Source organism: Ctenocephalides felis, unplaced genomic scaffold, assembly GCF_003426905.1.
Source record: "Ctenocephalides felis isolate EL2017-DRISC unplaced genomic scaffold, ASM342690v1 CF-g0.4_SCAFFOLD_01492, whole genome shotgun sequence".
Taxonomy (NCBI): domain Eukaryota; kingdom Metazoa; phylum Arthropoda; class Insecta; order Siphonaptera; family Pulicidae; genus Ctenocephalides; species Ctenocephalides felis.
Genome location: NW_020537646.1, coordinates 1,044,836 through 1,064,311, shown reverse-complemented (window position 1 = coordinate 1,064,311; position 19,476 = coordinate 1,044,836). Strand labels below are relative to the sequence as shown.

At 30.1% G+C, this 19,476-nt stretch overlaps 1 protein-coding gene across 1 annotated transcript in view; it reads right to left on the bottom strand.

Annotated features, from left to right (window-relative positions):
- Positions 1-19,476, bottom strand: part of LOC113370175 (retinal guanylyl cyclase 2-like) — a 105,025-nt gene that overhangs the window by 34,621 nt on the left and 50,928 nt on the right. Inside the window, 4 exon segments of the mRNA XM_026610848.1 lie at positions 16,770-16,906; positions 17,142-17,259; positions 17,771-17,932; positions 18,065-18,142. Coding sequence (XP_026466633.1) covers positions 16,770-16,906; positions 17,142-17,259; positions 17,771-17,932; positions 18,065-18,142 — 495 coding nt within the window.

The following is a 19,476-nucleotide window of genomic DNA, read 5'->3' as shown; positions in this document are numbered from 1 at the left end:
ATCGTAGAAAATAAAACTTCTTTAAGATCTTTCAGTGCTGTAAACTCATCAGCACGCACCTCAAATCTCAACGTTCTACCAAACTTTGATAAAGAAAATTATATTCATGACAAAATATTTTAATAAATTGAAAATAAATTAAGGATTCATAATTTATTTTCGTCGCACTTCGTATTTTTTCATAACATCTATTTGTAAATTATTTTAGAAGTTTAGTTATCATTCATTTTTATTTTGCATTTATTAATCTACAAATCGAGTTTTTTTTTTAAATGTGTAAGAGACCACAATTCTTACTTAACTATATGCACAGAAATAGGAACATTTTATAAGAGATTAAGTTTAGAACTACATACCAGAATATTAGTGCCAAAAACCACATAAAAATATTTTTAAATTTATAAGAAATTAGTTTTTGCATTAAAGTATGTACAAACTTGGAAGATAGTGTGCAATTGCAAAAATGTTGAAATCAGAAGCTTGATCAAAATTTATAAGAGTTATCAAATTAATCATGGTGCAAAAATGTTCGTACAGCAACCACATATAAATTTTGGCGATTGAAATGTTGAATATGTGAGAAATTACAATTTTTCATATAATATATGAATCAATATAATATTTGAACAATAATGGCTATAACTTATAAGAACCCAAAATTACCATATTGTGTGAATATTGATATTGGAAACAATATAAAAATATTTGAAATATGTAAAAAATTAAAATTTTAACAAAATCAATACACTTATATAAACATTAGCTGCATTATGTATACTGAATTTGTTAGGCGTATTTTTTTCCACGATTTTTTAAAAATTTTGAGAACCATAAACCAAGGTGTTTTATCAAAAATTCCACTTATTTTTATTAAATATCATAAATTCACGAAGCAGGAAATCTAGCCACTATACCGGGCATATAAATTTCGCGCCGTTCGCGTTTGTCAACAAGCCACTTGACAATGCATTATCTTTCGGCGGCAACAACACATCTCTAAAGCAGCAGTGTGAGATGCTGCTATTCCCAATGGAATTCCGCTGCGGAATTGTTGTTGTTTGCTTTTTAGAACTTTCGGGTCACTGTTTCGTATACCAGCGTCAAAAGCTGTATATATCGTAAAACTACGGTATATATCCTTCCTTCCGTGCTTGTATTTACTTAAGTAGGGGTTGACAAGTAAAGGACATAAAAAGGAAAAACTTTCGAATTGCTATTGAATAACATTTGACTAAAGTGATTTCACGATAAACTTCGAATGTCTAATATTAAGCTTCTTGTTGAGTTGAATTAAAACTTTGTCATCAATTATAGGAATCGATTTATAATAATTAATATCGCATATTTGACTTAACTGAATAATTTATCAGCAGTGTTTTTGTCCAAACTATGTAGATGCACATTGTGTTCGATCTAAGACCTTAAAATACGTGTTTGTGGTATAATACGTTTTTACACGAAACACTTTGACTATGAAATTATAAACAAATATAACACAAACTGAAGAAGAAACTGAATTTATGTCATCAGAATTATTGTGCATTATTTTTTTCTACTGTTGAATTTATTAACTCAATATCAATAATATATAGTTGTTTCAAAATCATTGAGGCATAGGCAGACAAAGCCGAAAATAAAATCTATAAAACCAAAGCTATTGATAAAATCATTTCATATTTTTCTAACGGATTTTCTATCAGTTCCTGTTTGTACATAGCTTCAAAAGATAAAAGAACGTGCTATTGCAATATTATGCGATTTATATAAGCAGTAATCTCTTCAAAAAGATTAGTTTGATTTTACAGCAATGTTTTCGCAAAAATACCTTTGCAGCATCTTTTTGTAGAGATAACTCAACAAAACGAAAATGTATTTGCGGGAAGTTTACGTAACTTCAAATAAGTTAACCTAGAGAATGTAATGCGGAGGTAAGGACTTTTTAATGTTTTTATTTGGTAAAAGTAATGCTTCAAGTATACTATCTGATAATCATTAAATAAAGTTATATTTACAACAGAGAGTAAAATCAATTTTAATTACAAAAAAAAATCTTAGCCTGATTAAAAATGATTTAAATAGTAATATACTGTGTACTGTAATATAGAGACATTAGATATGTAGTATATTTAAGTTTGGATATTAAGATATAAGCTCTATATTTAACAATAATTGTTATAAATATATAATTGATTATCAATGTAACTGCTATATAAATTACTTTTTTTAGAAAATGATTTTAAATTTTATCTCTTAATTTACATATAGTAATTAAACAATAAAATGTTATTAAGTCGAAAGAATAATGTTTTGCCATTTGTACGACATATACATCTAGAGAAGCAAAGCAGAGAAAATGGAACCAAACCTTCATTTCTTTTTCTTCAATAAATCCTCTGTATTTTCAAAAATATTATTTATAACGTAACGTTACAACACAATGTAATACAAAAATTGTCTGCAAAATATTGCGACACCTATATTTTAAATGAAATGAAAAATATGTGAAATTGCATTTCCCTATAAACACAAGGCAAAAACTATTACAAAACCAAAAACATTTTCCATCATGCATGCTCGAAATTGAATTGGATTCAAAGTGCATAGCATGTTTATGCGCTTCTAAAAATATGAAAAAAAACTTAAATCCGCCAACAAAATATGTGACAACGGCAGGCGGCCGACCATCGCTCTAATATTTATGTCCAGTGCTCGCGTAGCAAAAGGACAGTTTTTTTTTGAAAATCGATATTAATTTGATATCGAAGTAGTTATTAATTTATCTCCAGGTGAGCAAAACTTTTTGAGGTATTGGTTCAATATCCCAATTACGAAGACCGTTGGGTTGCCTACTAAGATAAAAAGAAAAAGCAATGGATTGCCTTCTAATGAAGAAGTCGTTTTTAGAAATGAGCTTAATGCAGCTTACAGGGCTTCTAACTGTTCTGATTGTTGTAAAATAACTAGTGGGGCGCATGACATCGTGCCTTAAGGCAAATTGCTGGAACTTCCCGTACCAAAAATTATTTTTGTTAAAAGATTAACATTTTTAAAAAAAAAATTACTCTGGAAAATTAGATTTTTGAGAAACTATAAATTTTTGACAAAAGTTTACTTTTTTTTGAAAAAAAGACTTTTTGAAGAAAAGTGTATTTTGAAATATTTTGGAAATTCTGAACTTTTTTTCAAAGCAATCGTACTGCTTTAACTGCATAGAGACGAAATATCAAAGCGCGTAAGCGTCGCGCCGCCGTCTAAGGGATAAGCATTGGTACGGAACCCATAGGAATGTAAACAAAATTTATACTTATTGTTAAAATCTCTATAAAATATCTAATAATTTGATGTGCATATGTCTAATGATCATTTTTGACCGCCAGATGGCATTTTTTTTACTTTTTTTACTAAATCTCCGAAACCGCTAGACATGCGCCTTCATGAAAATTTGACCAGTTCTTCATCTTGTTAATACAAGTAAAATGTTTTTGTTATTCAAATCGGACGCTTCGTTCTCTTAAAAACTGAGTTACCGTTTTTGGCACTTTTTGCCCCAAATCTTTGGAACGGCTAGACCTGCCTTCGCCAAAAACTAATCAGCACGTCTCCTTATCAATACGAATCGAATGTTTTTCGAATTATTCAAAACGCTTCATCCGTGATCTCGAAATCGTCGACAAAAATTTGTATCCGAACACACACACACACACACACACGCACACATACATCAATTTTTTTTAAGGTATGCCAAAATGTTCAGAAGGTTTTGAAACGTAAAGATATATAAATTTTTTTCATTTTCGATTTTTTTGCGATTACTATAACTTGCCCTACGGGGAGTTAATAATTACTAGATATAAAATATTTGCGTTTAGTAGGTTTTAAATATATGGATATATTCAGATAACAAATAAAATATCAATAATACTTTATATATAATTGCAGAAGTAGTTACAGTACTATCGGTTTTTATGAGATATTTCATTCAAGTTCTCCATACAAAATTTAATTACTATTTTATTTTATTTAATATCGACATCTCCATATTTTGTTACTTTAGTATCGCCCACGCCCAGCTAGTGGCCGTTATCTACCCTAGTTCCCGGGGCTAAAATTTCCATCGGTGCGAAACATTTGCACGGCGCCAAATAGAAAGCAAACCCATGCGACCGCAACAAGCCTCGCGAATGGAATATGAATGGCTTAAATTTTGAGTGCGGAGAGATTAGATGTTCAAATATATGGTTTTGATTTATTTGGGTAATTATTACCAGTATTTGATTTGAAACCCAACGCAGCATTGTTGAACTAGTTTAAAATTTAAAGTTTACATTACGTGTTTTGCAAAATCGTAAAGGTGAAGTCTATATAGAACATAAATTATTAGGGGCTATTTGTAATAGAGGTAAGTAGTAACATACATTTTTCAATAGGATCTTATATTAAATTTTTTTTTGTCTCGATTGGACATGCATAATATTGTCATTTATCATCACAAACCATTTCTATAAATGAATAAAAAATGATTTATCAGAGGTATTATTGTCGATTTTTTGTCGTTACTACTTGCTTAGCTCCATGGGAAAATTCCAGTAATAAAAGTAACATCGCACTTTTACTAGAAAATGATGACTTGTGAAATCATATACAAATAGCTATAGAATTATTTCGTAGATTTAAATGAAACGAGCCACTAACCCCCCTACGTATTTTAAATTTATTAGCCAAAATGATAAAAACAATATAAATTTAAAATTCTCGTAACAAATGCAGAAAATATATTTTTATTTTAATATATTTTCATATATTATCTTCAAAATCATCAACACATTAATCACATTCATATTCTTTCCAAATAGATTTGAATGTGTAGTTTATATCTGAATTATACGTATAAATTATTGTGGATTACAGAGATGAATATTCCACGTGAATCATTGAACAGTAAAACGATATTACGTGGTTCGCATATTATAATTAATTCGGTTTTATCCGCAAGGTGAAATCATGCAGAAATAACTCGATTTTGATGCCTGATTCGTTAAAGAAATGAAATTTCTCCTGCATAGGAGTCATAGAATCGTTCTCTGATTTATTGCAAGACTCACAAAAATTTATGCACAGTTTTTATAAAAATATTGATATAAAAATCATAATTTTTAATCTATACTGTCAATATTAGTTTAAAACTTTATTTTTACTTAACTTTAAGACTATTTAAGTTGAAAGAGTGCTCGTATAATTAATTATACGAAGACGCGACGAGAATAATCTAATTTCAAAGATAAACAATAACGAACATTTTTTCTTTTAATAAGTTTGCGCACAAATAATTATACAAATACAATTATAGATTACATGTAAATATAGTATTCAGTGTTAATTTATTAAGTTTACCACAAGGTAAATAAAAATCATCAAAGCCTTTAGATTACTTTGAAATATAGTGTAACCTCAAATAAATGTTTTTAATTCATTGCAACGTTATATTCCATTTAAATATTTATCTCTAACTTAATATTTATTTTATAATCACGTTTGTAAATATAAATGACAAATAATCCTGATCGAATATTCTATTGAAATAAAAATCCGGATTATTTATTTTCACAATATGTCCTATTAAAAACTTGTTGGCGGTTTTCGTGGAATCAGATTTATATTTTTTTAAATTCCATAATACTCTAATATCATATACATAGTACACGTGGAACAAGTAAATTCAATACAAATTCAGTTTTTCCCCACTTTTGATTAAAACAGAATGTGTGTTCGGAATAATATTCGTAGAGAAAATAAATGATAATTTAATTAATTGCAAATGCACGTAATGATGTTAAAATCATCATGCACAAAAAATATAATTAGGAAAAACAAATTAATGCACGGATTTATAAACCAGTAGATAATGTTATATATTCCAGGATATATAAAACATATTATTAACAAATTCCTCACAATTCTAAATTTTAGAATATTAATACTTTATGTCAATAATAATTAATTAAGTAATAAAGATTTACTATAATTTTATTCAGAAAATTTATATACGTTAAAAAGAAGTTGGTAACTTATTTTCAGATCCAAATAAGATCGTTTGACTTATAAACTACCAGAACGCAATATTGTTACAACACAATCCAACATTCTTAGAAAAAGCATTCTGTTCTTTATTAAGGCTGATGTTTTTCTTCGCGAACTTTCCAATCTCGTACAAAGTAGTGAACTCGAAAATAAGTTTCCTATTGAAGTGCAAATTCTTTTTGCGGATTTGTTGCCGAAAAAGGTTATTTAAACCCTTCGACTTTGGGATCAACGAGCTTTTTATAAGCAAGGTGATGTATAGACAGGTGTTAGAAGAAAAATGTTCATGGTTTTGAGAAATGTGCTTCGAACAACTTTTCATTGAGTTTGGCATTACTTAGATGGTAGGTAAAGGTGTGTTTCAAAACTTGGCGCATTTTTGTTAAAACTAGGAAAAAATCGAAAAAAATGGAAATGAAACGTGTTTACATGAATTGGTAATCTATATAAAATTTTAGGCGCATTTAGAACTAGCCGTCTTTATCTAGTTTATCAAATGATTTTGTAGTAATTTTTTACCATGAAAATAATTATCTAATAAGAAGAATAATTTAAACAAGCTTTGAAAATATTAGTATCGATTATTATTGGGCCGTAAACAGTTGATAATCAATTTTAACAAAATTAGGAAGTATCACATTTATAGCATAGAAAATAAATTAAATTTTCCAACACCACATCCTATGAAATCGTTATCACCATCGTGTCTCCGGCAGATGGGTGGGTAAATATAAATTCCAGATGTCTTTGTACCGCAAAACCTGGTGTATAGAACTTCATTTGCTACAAATATCTCTCAGAAATTCTATAACATATACGTATTTACAGTAATTCATTTCTGACAAGAAGCTCTAGATCTAGTCTTCTCTCGTGAGACACATCGCGCACGGAACGAAGTAGAAACAATAACTTTGCTCCGAATAATGGAAGGAGATACCGCGAGCTTCACAAGTAAATTTTAAACAAAAAAATTACACTTGGGTTATATAGATTGTTTCATTTAACGCAAAATCTAAAGACAAACTAAGTATTTTCAAAAATTGGAGTATTAATAGAGCAAACGTCGAATTACTATCATTTTATAACAACCTTATCACTAACACTATTTACCAAATAAAAAAATCTTCTAGGAACTGTTACTTTCATTTGTTTATGATTCAAGTAGGTCAGATTCTGTATTCCAAGTAAATCAGATAAGTTATTCCGGTATCATAAAGTTCAGATATGTTTGTATTAACACGCTCTGACAAAGTTTATTCATGAAAGCTTACATCGAATCCTTGTATCTTACGTTACGACAATTTGATCGCAAAACTGAACAAAACTTTGTGTAATAGATACATAATATGTGCACGAAGTCCTGCGAGCTTACTGCAAGTTTATGCAAATATGTTTCAATTAGAATAATAAATGATAGAGATAATCAAAATTGCTAACTAGAATTTCAGGATATTAATATTTATTAATAATTTGCTGGTAAAAATTGATGATCATAAAATGTAACAAAAAATCTAGTAAAAAATGACAAATGTTGAATATTTTGTCAAATAAAAATAGCAAATTAGATAATGATGTACAGTGCCAATTACTAACAAAAAAACAAATATTACCTATATAGTGAGGATTTCATATAGTATGATGTATTTTTATCAATATAGCATTATTTTTCTAGTTTTATCCAATAAAATTTCGAAAATGCAAGATATGGCACAAAGAAATTATGAGATTTGACAGGAAGCACTGCATAAAATACATCAATGTCCTAATATATGAGTGATGTATTTATTATTGGAGGAATGAGTAAGGCAACTGAAATTAAATCTTCTCAAATATTCATTTATGTTGACCAAGTAATTAATTTTGAATAATTTATTTTACCTACATTGTTTCCACCATATCCTTCAGGTATTATCCTCTGCACAAATGATTTTCTCAGTTAAAAAATGCAACCTTCAAATTACCCAAGAACAAACAACTAACAAAAGTTTAATTCCTTACAATGAAACGAATCAAACCCGGCGCCTGTTAAGCGCAGATTGAAACAAAAGGGCGGCATTAAATTAAATTACGCCCTAAGAATTATGAAAGAACCAAAGAGAATAAGAAGATTATTATGAGAAAATTACATCAATATAGAAGCAAAGAGAAAATTATTAAAATTAGAAAAGAATCTACCGGCTGTACATCATTGTTCTTTAACGATTATTTATGACTCGGGGGATGGACGGGATGGCGCGTTAGATTTTAATTTCAAATTTTGCAAGGATTATTTACCACTCTCTTGAGAAAATAAGAACTTTGGTAATAAATAATAAATAATGTAATTATTTGAATAACTCAGAGCATTTAAATTTAACTACCAGATTCTACACTGTGCCATATATATGGGAGATAGGGGCTTATTGTAAAAGGGGTAAGTAGTAATGGGCGTTTTTCAATAGACTTTAAAATATTGTACTTGACTTACTAGAAGAATAGTTATACCATATATTCATCTTCATTTCATTGAAATATAAGCAGTGGATCTCAAGATACGTTACGTTACTCCGTTAGTAATTATAAAAGATTTATCAGTGCCTTAGAGTTTAGGCATAGGACATGGCTGTACGTAGGTACAGTCATGCCCTCGCACTTGTAATCATAATTATATAAATTAAATAAGATGAAAGTGCATTCTGTTTTATTCGCGTAGTTAGTTGGTTTAGTTTTTATAGGTAATTACAGGGTGTTTATAGAAGTTGGGTTAAGGAGTTGGAGTAACCCTTTTGTAATGAGGATGCAATGCTAAGATATAATATTTGGCAGTTGCTGCACTACCCTGAGAAAGGGGCGTCAAGCTTTCACTCGTCACAATATTAATTTAAAAAAACTGCTACAAGCTCCCGGGTACTCTACAATATATTAGGATGTACAACAAATTTTTTTATCCAAAGTGTATGCGAGTATAATTCAATGTAAGCCTATAACGTATATATTCCATATTATTTTTTTATAAATCGTGATTTTTTAACCATGGAACTTTGCGTTAAAAAGTACGGAACTTCTGGAGTTGAAAGATAAGTACTTTCAGAATCTCAAGGATGATATTAGAAAAGTAGTTTGATATATGTTGGCAAATGGTCCGTTAATATCAGTCGATCATGAAGTATCGAATCGAATCAATAAACGCAGCGACGCGTCAGTGTCGTCTCCCGTAGTGCAACGTTTGTTGTCACATACTTATCGGAAGTATTCGACGAAGCAGAAAATCCTTTGACTAGTACTCCCATTCAGACAAACCATAAAAAATTCGATATACTGAAAGCAAAAAAAAGTAGAACCGATGCAGACGTAGTATTCCAGTTTTCTATTTACCTCGAGAAATCTTTAGAGATTACAAATCAATGCAACTGGATTGCGAAATAAAGTAAATACATCAAAATTGAGAAAAATTTAGTAAATTAACTTAATCAATTATAAGCTACTTTATTAATCAAATGCAAACAGAGTGAAAACACTATTTAAAAAGCTTTTTATTTAAAAATAAAATTGGGTTTAAAAAATTTATTTCTTACAGATATTTTTTTGTTGCATGAAACCGGCTAATATTGTACCTTTTCCATTTGATTTTGATTTGTTTTTTGTTGCAAATTGATGAAAAAGGTTGAAAAAAATACCCATATTTTTATGTTCTGTAAAACGAACACGCATCATAGTATGTTTTCAAATGTGATGATTCTGGCATACACAAAAAGCAATTGAACCATTTTTGTTCGTTCCTTTGTTATGTACCTAAAAAAGATACCCTTAAAAACCAGAGGCTCAAAAAAGAGTTTATATTCGTAAAAAACAATCAAATTCCAAATTTACGATATAATATGGTGAATAAACCTACAAAGGTGTTTGGAAGCAAAACATGTAGAAAATATAACAAGTACGTTAAAAAGCATGATTCATTTACACTTTACAGAATAATTACAGATCATAATTAATCCGAAATGGCGTCACTTTATTTTCATGGTAGATGTTTGGACAATTATAATGTCAATTAAAAAATATAAATCTCAATTAATATAGCTGCAATGCGCAATAAAGTTGCCAATTAGATCCCAAGCTTTTCACTTGTAGGTCATATTCGCATCACAAATTGCAATTAAAACAAGCCGGCGGTGTAGATTATATAAAATAATATGGTTACAGGAATAGTTGTTGAGCATTTGTACCAGAAATATTTTTTAAATATATGCTTATAATTTATGAATATCTTTTCATGCATAACGGAAATAATATATGCGGCGTCCGGGAAGACCGCCAAGATTTATGCATGTACTGTATCGCAAATATAAATTTATTCCATGAAATATTTATGTGTATTCAACACGATGTTATGAGACTAAAGATTTGCTCGCAAATTCATTGATATATTTTTAGCTTATCTTCACAATTAATTGTACATTCAAGCAACTTTTATAATTAATCAAATTTCAATTTAATTTTTTCTATCTCAGATGAGTTTTTAACTTTAAACCAACAGGGAATAATTATATAAATCCCATAATCCGTGGTTCACCATAGGTATTTATTCTCTTGATATATCCTAACAACCCTTTGATGGAATGTGATGTCGAAGTTAATGGAAAACCATCGTATTAATTAAAAAGCACTCACGCCAACCCATATCACAAGCGTTCACATACTTTGATCATGATTCGATGAGAAATTAACTTTCTTAACCATGACAACCATGAAATTAAGTGAAATTATCAACTTTCTTATACAAAACTTTAGATCATCGATGCTGGTAATGCAAAGCACGTACTTAATAGACTTAGAGGTGGGTGAAATAAGGTAAAATTCACATTTATTACGCCTTCAGGTAATTCGTAAGACTAGATATACGAGCACAAATTTACAAAATAATGAAAAGTTTAAATATGCATACAAATAAGCAATAACAGGCAAAGTAATAAACAAAAAAACTTAAATTCAATATTAGACCACCTGAAGCATTTTTTAGCTCCTTGCACAATGGAAAACGTTTTTTTAGCAGAAATAAAAAATCTTTTATATGTTAATATTAACTTTTTAACTAAAAAAGCAACTCTTAATAATCACAATAAATCTGAAACAAAACTCTGGAACATTTTATACGCCAAACTTTTTATTCCTCGCGCATGTTATCGACGATGTATATGTTTTGCGCTCGAATCGCAGGTCGAACAAACTTTTCCGTATCCGGCGCAAAAACAACATAGAAACTTAACTTTGTCCGTCTGTTCTATTCAGAGGCGGAATATATGATATGAGACTATTGTAATGTAATTTATATCAGAATTCAATGAAGATAAAATACGGTAACAATGGTGGAGTGAAAAATGATAGAAAAATAAATTATGAGAACAAACGCACAAACCATGCTTAAAATAATTAGTAGAGAAAAGCTAGAGGCTTATTGAAACAGGGATAAGTAGTAGCCGGCATAATATTCTCATATTTCCCGCAATGAAGTTTTTTGCACGAATAGAAATCGTTAATGGGCACAACTAGTGTAACCGCCTAAAAAAAGGTGATTTTTGGAAATTTATATTGAAAACTACTGGTGAAAAATTGGTGAAAAAACTACTTGATCAATCATTTCAAAATTTTAGGAGTATATTTATACATGTTTTAAGAATACATAGTAAAATTTTTGAAGAAAAAAAATTAATATTTTTTAAGTTATCGTCGATCTCCAATGGCGCGACAAAAAAAGGCCCTTCACTGCTGCAGTGATTCCGGCCTTCTACGTGGATAAAAAAATGAAAAATTGACAATTTTTTTTTTATTATTATACATAGCAAACTATACAAAGTACATTCAGCTACATTTGTTCCAGTTATATATTAATTGACAGCGTGAGAAGGATCGCTATCCTGCGATAGCGCCTTCATAGATTTCAAGTTATATTTTGTAGTAAATCATTGCAGATTCTTTTTTTGAGACGCGTTGGTGGAAAAGGCTTGAGCAGATCTAAAGCTAATACGTTTGGATGACGACTTAGACGAGCTTTGTATCTGGTGCAGTAAAGACTAATTTTTGCTTCTATAGTTCGAATTCTGAGATCTTGATGTATCAACCAATTGGGAACGTATTTTGGAGCGTTCACGATATCTTCAAAATTTTATTTTGGAACCTTTGTAGAATAGTTATGTTCGATTTACTGGCCGCACCCCATAGTTGTAAGCCGTAAGACCATATTGGTTTAATAATTGTCTTGTATATTAGGAGTTTATTTTCTATTGTGACCTGTGATTTCCACAAAATGACAGCGTTTTTTTTTAAAAAAGTCGAATTTTACCCAAAATTTTGGTCATTTTTGCGCTACCAAAATTCGATTTTTAATCCGATCAAAAAATCGATAGTTCATTTTATGGAGAACTATATATAGAACATGTAAAAAAATTGATAGTGATCGGATCATTTGTTTTTGAGTAATCGCTGCAGCAAATTCGAAAAATGCTGTTTTGAGAAAAACGCGTTTAAAGATTAAATGATCGTTATACTATATACTATATATATACTCTTTAAATGGCTGTAACTCAAAAACTGTTTAAGATATCGATTTAAAATTTTGGTATGTTATTTTTAAAGGTATAACTTATCGAAATATGGAAAAATTGAAAATACGATTTTTTGAAATTTCACACTAGTTGTGCCCCTTAAGTGTCTGACAAAAACAAATTGAATTTAAAATTTAATAATTTTACAATGCTTAGGACGAAAATGCAATATGTTTCAATCACAATGCAATATTGATCTATAAACCATTATCATTGTTACAACAGTTGCATTAATTAAACGGAAAACGTCAAATGAGATTGTTCCATCGCGTTCCAATGATCTGCTGCCAACCGTAGCCGACGTGCGATTTAACCGCAAGCGTTTAATAAAGTCACGACGAGTGCGTCACGTAGGACGCGAATATCAGGTCGCCGCTGTTTAAACAATTCCCAAATGCGCCCTACACCGTCTGCACTCGCATAAATGAATACGTAATCAAATAGAGAACGCGCACCGTGTACTTAGCGGAATGACAACAGCGCAAGCCGGCGAAGACAACAAGAACACGGCCAATTAAATGTGTCCGCAGGATTGAGAATACGAACGAAGTTGTCTTGTTGGTGAACATAAAGTTTTTTTTTTCAAGTAAAAATGCCAAGTAAACATGATACGCTGCTGGCACACATTTCCTAATATGACATTTTTCTAGATGCAGCAAAAATTTCTGAGAAAACTCACTTCAAAGACATAATTGGTCTTGCAAATAACATCAACAGAAAAATCCCCAAGAAATCGCAAATATACTTGATCAACACAATGGTAGAATAGTTATTTTCAACACCAACTACATTCTATTTTGAATTTTGAAGTTTGACCACGGATTCCGGAAATAGTGCACTGTTTCTAATAAGGTAAAATGTCTAGTCCAAATGATAGATGATTTTAAATTTTACCCGATCGGAATGTAGAGAAGAGAAAAATGATTTAGAAAATATATTCTGACAATGAACTTATATCGTTCAATATGCAGACATTTAAATCTGTTTTTAGTTTAATATTGTACATATACAACTAAATCATATTTTTTCAAATACTTGCATCCATATTTTTAATTATTCCTGATAAATTGTATACCAATACAACAAAGAGTATTTTCAATTGTTAATAAATCTTGCAGTAATACTTATTGTTAGATAATTGATATCTGTCTCGGTGTAATATAGGAATTCAATGTTTTTAAAATTTCCATATTTTTAATGAAGAAAAGATTTTGAACTACATTCGAAATATTTCGTTAACAGCTTTCTCAATTCCTAGTGAATATACTAATTAATTTTCAGCATCGAAGCCTAAGTAAAGATGCCATTTGTATAAATAATTGATATAATCAACAAGAATAATCAAGAACTTTTTTACAAATTCAATCAAAACTAGTCAGAATGCAATAAAACTTTGCATGATGATCTTCAAATGTTATATATTAAACACTTTATAAAACAAGATCCGCTAATTATCATCACAAATTAAAAAATCACCTTAATTCACTCGTTGCTCCGCTGGTCCTTGCACCAGAATTAAGAAGACTTAAAAAATTATGGCACCAGAATTAAGAAGACTTAAAAAATTATGGCTTATTAACTTGGTCTAATAATTTGTATCTAATTGCATTTACCGATTGGGATAAATATAATTTTACTTGATTAATGTAAATTAAAAGAACATAGAATGTTATTAATATGATTGTTGTTAATAAATTAAAGAAAAACTTTACTTATTATCACATTAGAATTTTGAATTATTATTCATTATATCACCAATCATGTTCTAAGCTTCATGAATTTTTGTAATTAAATCACCCGCGGGTATTATATTGTACATGTTAAAATTTATATCAACGAATTTTTTGTTTATTGGCTTATTTCCAGTTATTTAATGAAGATAATGCAGAAGTAGGTTGATTTCGTTTGGCAAAAAAATATTATGCATGCGGATTTTGATTGGCAATATATACATAGACAAGCAAATAAAAGCAGTCTAACGTTTCATAATACCTTACATTTCTTTTCTTCATCAAAGAATCTAGTTCTCAGTTTTAATACCCCAACATTCTATGAAATATTCAAGTAGTTCCTCCTCTATCAGTGTCTAATTAAAGAGCGCTCAAACATTAACAAAAGTCCCTTAACTGCCAATACTCGGAAGCCGAAATTCGTCTTAGTTATATGTTCCCGTCTGATTCATTGATAAATATTTCGTTCGAGAAGAACTTTCCTAACATGCTTATATACAAGATACAATTTACACATCCTGTAGAAACTTGGAATGAAACTTAATAATTAAATCAGAGATGTTGCTAACTTTGCCTGGAACTTTCAATTAACTACTATTGATATCGTCCAATGAATTCATAACAGAGTTAGAGAAGTTGGTGAATAATTAATTAAAACTTCTTTTTTGCAATCAATTTTAATTGGATTACTTGTTAGAAAATCATATGGCTTGCTGTAACTAGAAGTAATTAGAAAATAGTAATGGTATTTAAGTTTTAAATTTTTATATAAGAATTTTATTTATTGATCATTAACAAAAAAAAATCATGACGCGATTTATCAGCATTGAACTCGTTAAGTCTGTTTCAAGTTTTTTGCATATTTTGATGTAATCCAAGTAAAATAGAAAACTCGTTTATTTATTATAAATATAATATTTCAAAAAAATCTATTCCCATTATTTTATCCAACTACCCATGAACTACCATATATAGATCGTGTTTGTGTTTTCTCCACGAACAAACTTTTTGTCGTATCGCAAAGGAAGCATGGAAATTTCAATTTGAATACGTATTCTTCAAATATCGTCGTGGTTAACAAGATATCGGAAAATTAATTTTCAAGAATCAGCGATAATATCAGTATTGTAATTGGATATCGATTCCTCAGTAGGCGAAACCTGTTATCTGGCGGTCGTTTGTGCCACAGAGAGGTCGTTTCAGAACCGCCTCATTAATTCTGCATGAGCGTTAAGTGTTCATCGAATAATGTTTTGCCGTGAGAGTATTTTATGGTTATAGTGCACAAAGTTCATTAATTTTCAGAAAGATACTGTGTTTGTTCTGCATACGATTTCAGGCTATCACGTTACGTTTTTCAATTAATATCGGGGCACAAAAGTGGATGAACAAGTATGAACAGTGCAGATCTATGGAAATTATTTTGCATGTTTATATTGTGTCCATAAGTAAATATTTGCGTTTAAAATTGTGTATGCAATAAGAATTCATGTTACTATGAAACCCATCTTCAGAAACTTGTTTTTTCTGTTTAAATAAATAAATATTGTCCCGGAAATAGTGCACTGTTTCTAATAAGGTAAAATGTCTAGTATGAATGATAGATGATTTTAAATTTTAGCCGCTCGGAAAGAAGAGAGGAGAAAAATGATTTAGAAAATATATTCAGACAATGAACTTATATCGTTCAATATGAAGGCATTTGAATCTGTTTTGAGTTTATTACTGTACATATACAACTAAATCATATTGTTTTTGGGATAAGAAAAAAGATGACGGTAAGATTAACTATTTGTTCATGATTATATTTTTCTAATACATTCATTAAATACCGAGACTAAAAACAAGTATTTGCTATAAACTTGATCCCTTTTTTCTAAGTATTTGCAACGCGCACCTATATATCAATCATTGAACTTTATCATGAAAAACCTATCCGGGTTAGAGAGAGAGTTTGCAAAGTGAACTTTAACAAATATCGGATAGCTACGCTTGTAATATTATAATGGATATATTTACTATGTGGGTGGAAGTTCGCTAGTAGCAAATTTATATTGTGTGTACATAAAACACGCTTCATGCACATCGCAAAGTAAACCAGATCATGTTTGTTAATGTATTATTAACAACACATTACTTCACTCAATTTAACTCAGAATAAGATTTACAACTTGCTGTACGATGTATCGATATGTAAACTTGATAAATGATAATGTGGTATACCATAGATTTTAAGTTTTTGAACAAAAGGTATAGTATGGCTCCGAGAACCAAATACGTGATAAAAATTAAACTAAGCAGAGTGATCACACCGAATGAAAACTTTTATAATAATTGAAAACGAAGATATCTTATTAATAAATGAAAGTAGAAATTCACTTACCCTGACTAGGTCCGTAAGGAGAGACAATCGAAATGACCAATCGAGTTTAATTTCATCCATAACTAAAACATCTTGAAGAGAACCGCGACTACACCATTCGAAGACCAAAGCAGAGTATGCTGGATCGGGTAAAAATCCTAACCAAAATATATAAAAAAATAGTTTTAATATACTATAAATATATATTTGAATAATTAAAAATATAATAATTCCGAATAGAAATACGTATAAGATTTTTCAACTAAAACCCTTATACTATTAAATATTTAGCAAAAATTTACCAAACATTTTAATTTTTAAAACTAATTATTTTCAAAATAATATGGCAGTAACTAATACTTTATAATAAACAATATTGAAAATTTAATATACCTATGAGCGGATTCAAGTTTTCATGTCGTAGGCCGTGTGCAGTTACGAGAAAATCCATGGCTTTTGCACGTAACTCTTGTGGACCATCAGGCAACTGTTTCATTTGCACAAGGTCTCCCTGAAATAACCAGAAAATTTTTACATTAGATATTATTTTAAATGTAAGTAACAATTCATAAAAAATAATTTCACTTCTACCTTAAAATATTAGCATGAAACAAGATATTATTTTTAGTCACGTAAGCAATTTACAATTTATTTTACGTTAAGAGGAATATTTTTATTTTACACTTCATTTCCCACGTGTACTCAGTAAATATTTTCTCATTATACATTACCTTAGTTCCGACTTATTTCAATACGCATACTATAAAAATGCTGACTGTATTTTTATTTATTTTTAATGTAAAATTCATTACAAGCACTTTGCTTCGAAAGAGAATAAATAATTTTTCTGCAGCTGCATTTATAATCTTATTTCAGTAATTAATGAAGAGAAAACTATTTTTATAATGTTGTATAACCATAATTAAATGGGAACATTTTTATATCTATTTTTAACAGTAAGAAATGCATCTGTATCAAACACTATCTTTTTCAAATACATTCGTTATTTTAAGAGTACTTACATTATATCGTGCTCTAAAATCCCCCGACGTACAATTATTCTTAGTCAAGGATCCACTACTCGAAGCAAGCTTTGTTGATGTCATGATCGGTGGTTGGATGCCTGCAAGTGCTCCGAGTGCTCTCAAGGATCCCACTGATCCTTTGATAAGATCAGGTTTATCCTGCGAAGTATTGCCGCTCTGTTGCGAAAGCGTTCCCGGAGCAGTGGAGCCTGGTAAAAGTCCGGCAAGTCCGGAAGCTATTCCGCCGCCTGCTGCACCGGATGTCGTTTGAGGCGCACATAAGGCGGCGACGTTGTTGATGTCCGGACCGCCGAATTCTTGTAATTGCTGCAGCCAGCAGCAAAGCATCGCTTCGATCCCTTCATCCACCTGGAGGTAATGGAATTGCTTTGTCAGTGAGATTGAAATGCATCGAAATACACGAAGTACAAATTAGAAAATGCTTTATATATCAAAGAAAAGAGGACAAATCTTTATTAAAAATGAATGATATATATATATATATATATATATATATATATATATATATATAAATACTGGCAAACCCGACGAACTCCGTTTCGCCACCAGATGGTTTAGTGAGAAAGATGAAGAAATTTTTTGTTTGTTTTATATTTGAAAAGGAAAAAATTGATTTTATTGCACAACAGTAATGAATTTATTTCGAATACAAAAATGAAGTGTTTTTTAGTTGAACTTTTATAAGTAAATGAAAGTGAATCCGCAAATTATCCGTTTCATTGAAGTGCTCTTTGGTAAACCACATTTTTTGTTTTTTGGTCTGACGTTAACACAAACAAAGCGGATGGTTTTCCAACTCGTGAGCAGGCAACGTGTAACTGCCCATGTGAAAAACAATGATTTTTTAAATGGCACGATGCCAGGCACCACTAATTCTCTTAGCTATAAACCTTGCGGAGCCCGAGACCTTTCCAACAAATGCAAAATTGTCGAAATCGATTTGTACGTTCTGAAGATAAATCGTCAGGAAAGAAAACCCGACATATTTTTTATATATATGTAGATAATTTAGTTTTAATTTAATGCCAATATTGAAAAATTTAAGTGTTATGATTTAATTTATCATTTTATAAAAAAAATGTAAAATCTGTATATGATATGAGGCTTATCATGTAATTGCATTGAACATAATTCTTATAATATTATTAACTTCCCGTAGGGTAAGTTATTGTAATGGGCCGAAAATCGGAATTGAAAATTTTTACATTTCTCGACGTTTTGAAGGTTTCTGAACGTTTTGGCATACCTCAGAAAAAATGGATGTGTGTGTGTGTGTGTGTGTGTGTATGTATGTGTGGATACAAATTTCCAGTCACGTTTTAGGGCGCACGGATCAACTGATTTGAATGGTTCAAAAAACATTCGATTCCTATTGATTGGGAAAAGAGCTGATTAGTTTTTGGCGAAGGCAGGTCCAGCCGTTTCGGAGATACGGAGCAAAGAGTGCAGAAAATAGAAATCAAATTTTTGAGCGAACGGAGTATCCGATTTGTATGATCTAAAAAACATTCAATTAGTAATGATTGGGAGAAGTGTTTATTAGTTTTTAGCAAAGGCAGGCCCAGCCATTTCGAAGATACGGAGCTAAATATGTAAAAAATGGCAGTTTTTGAGAGAACTAAGCGTCCGATTTAAATGATTCAAAGAAGTTTCTGCTTGTCTTAACAAAATAATTGATTTTG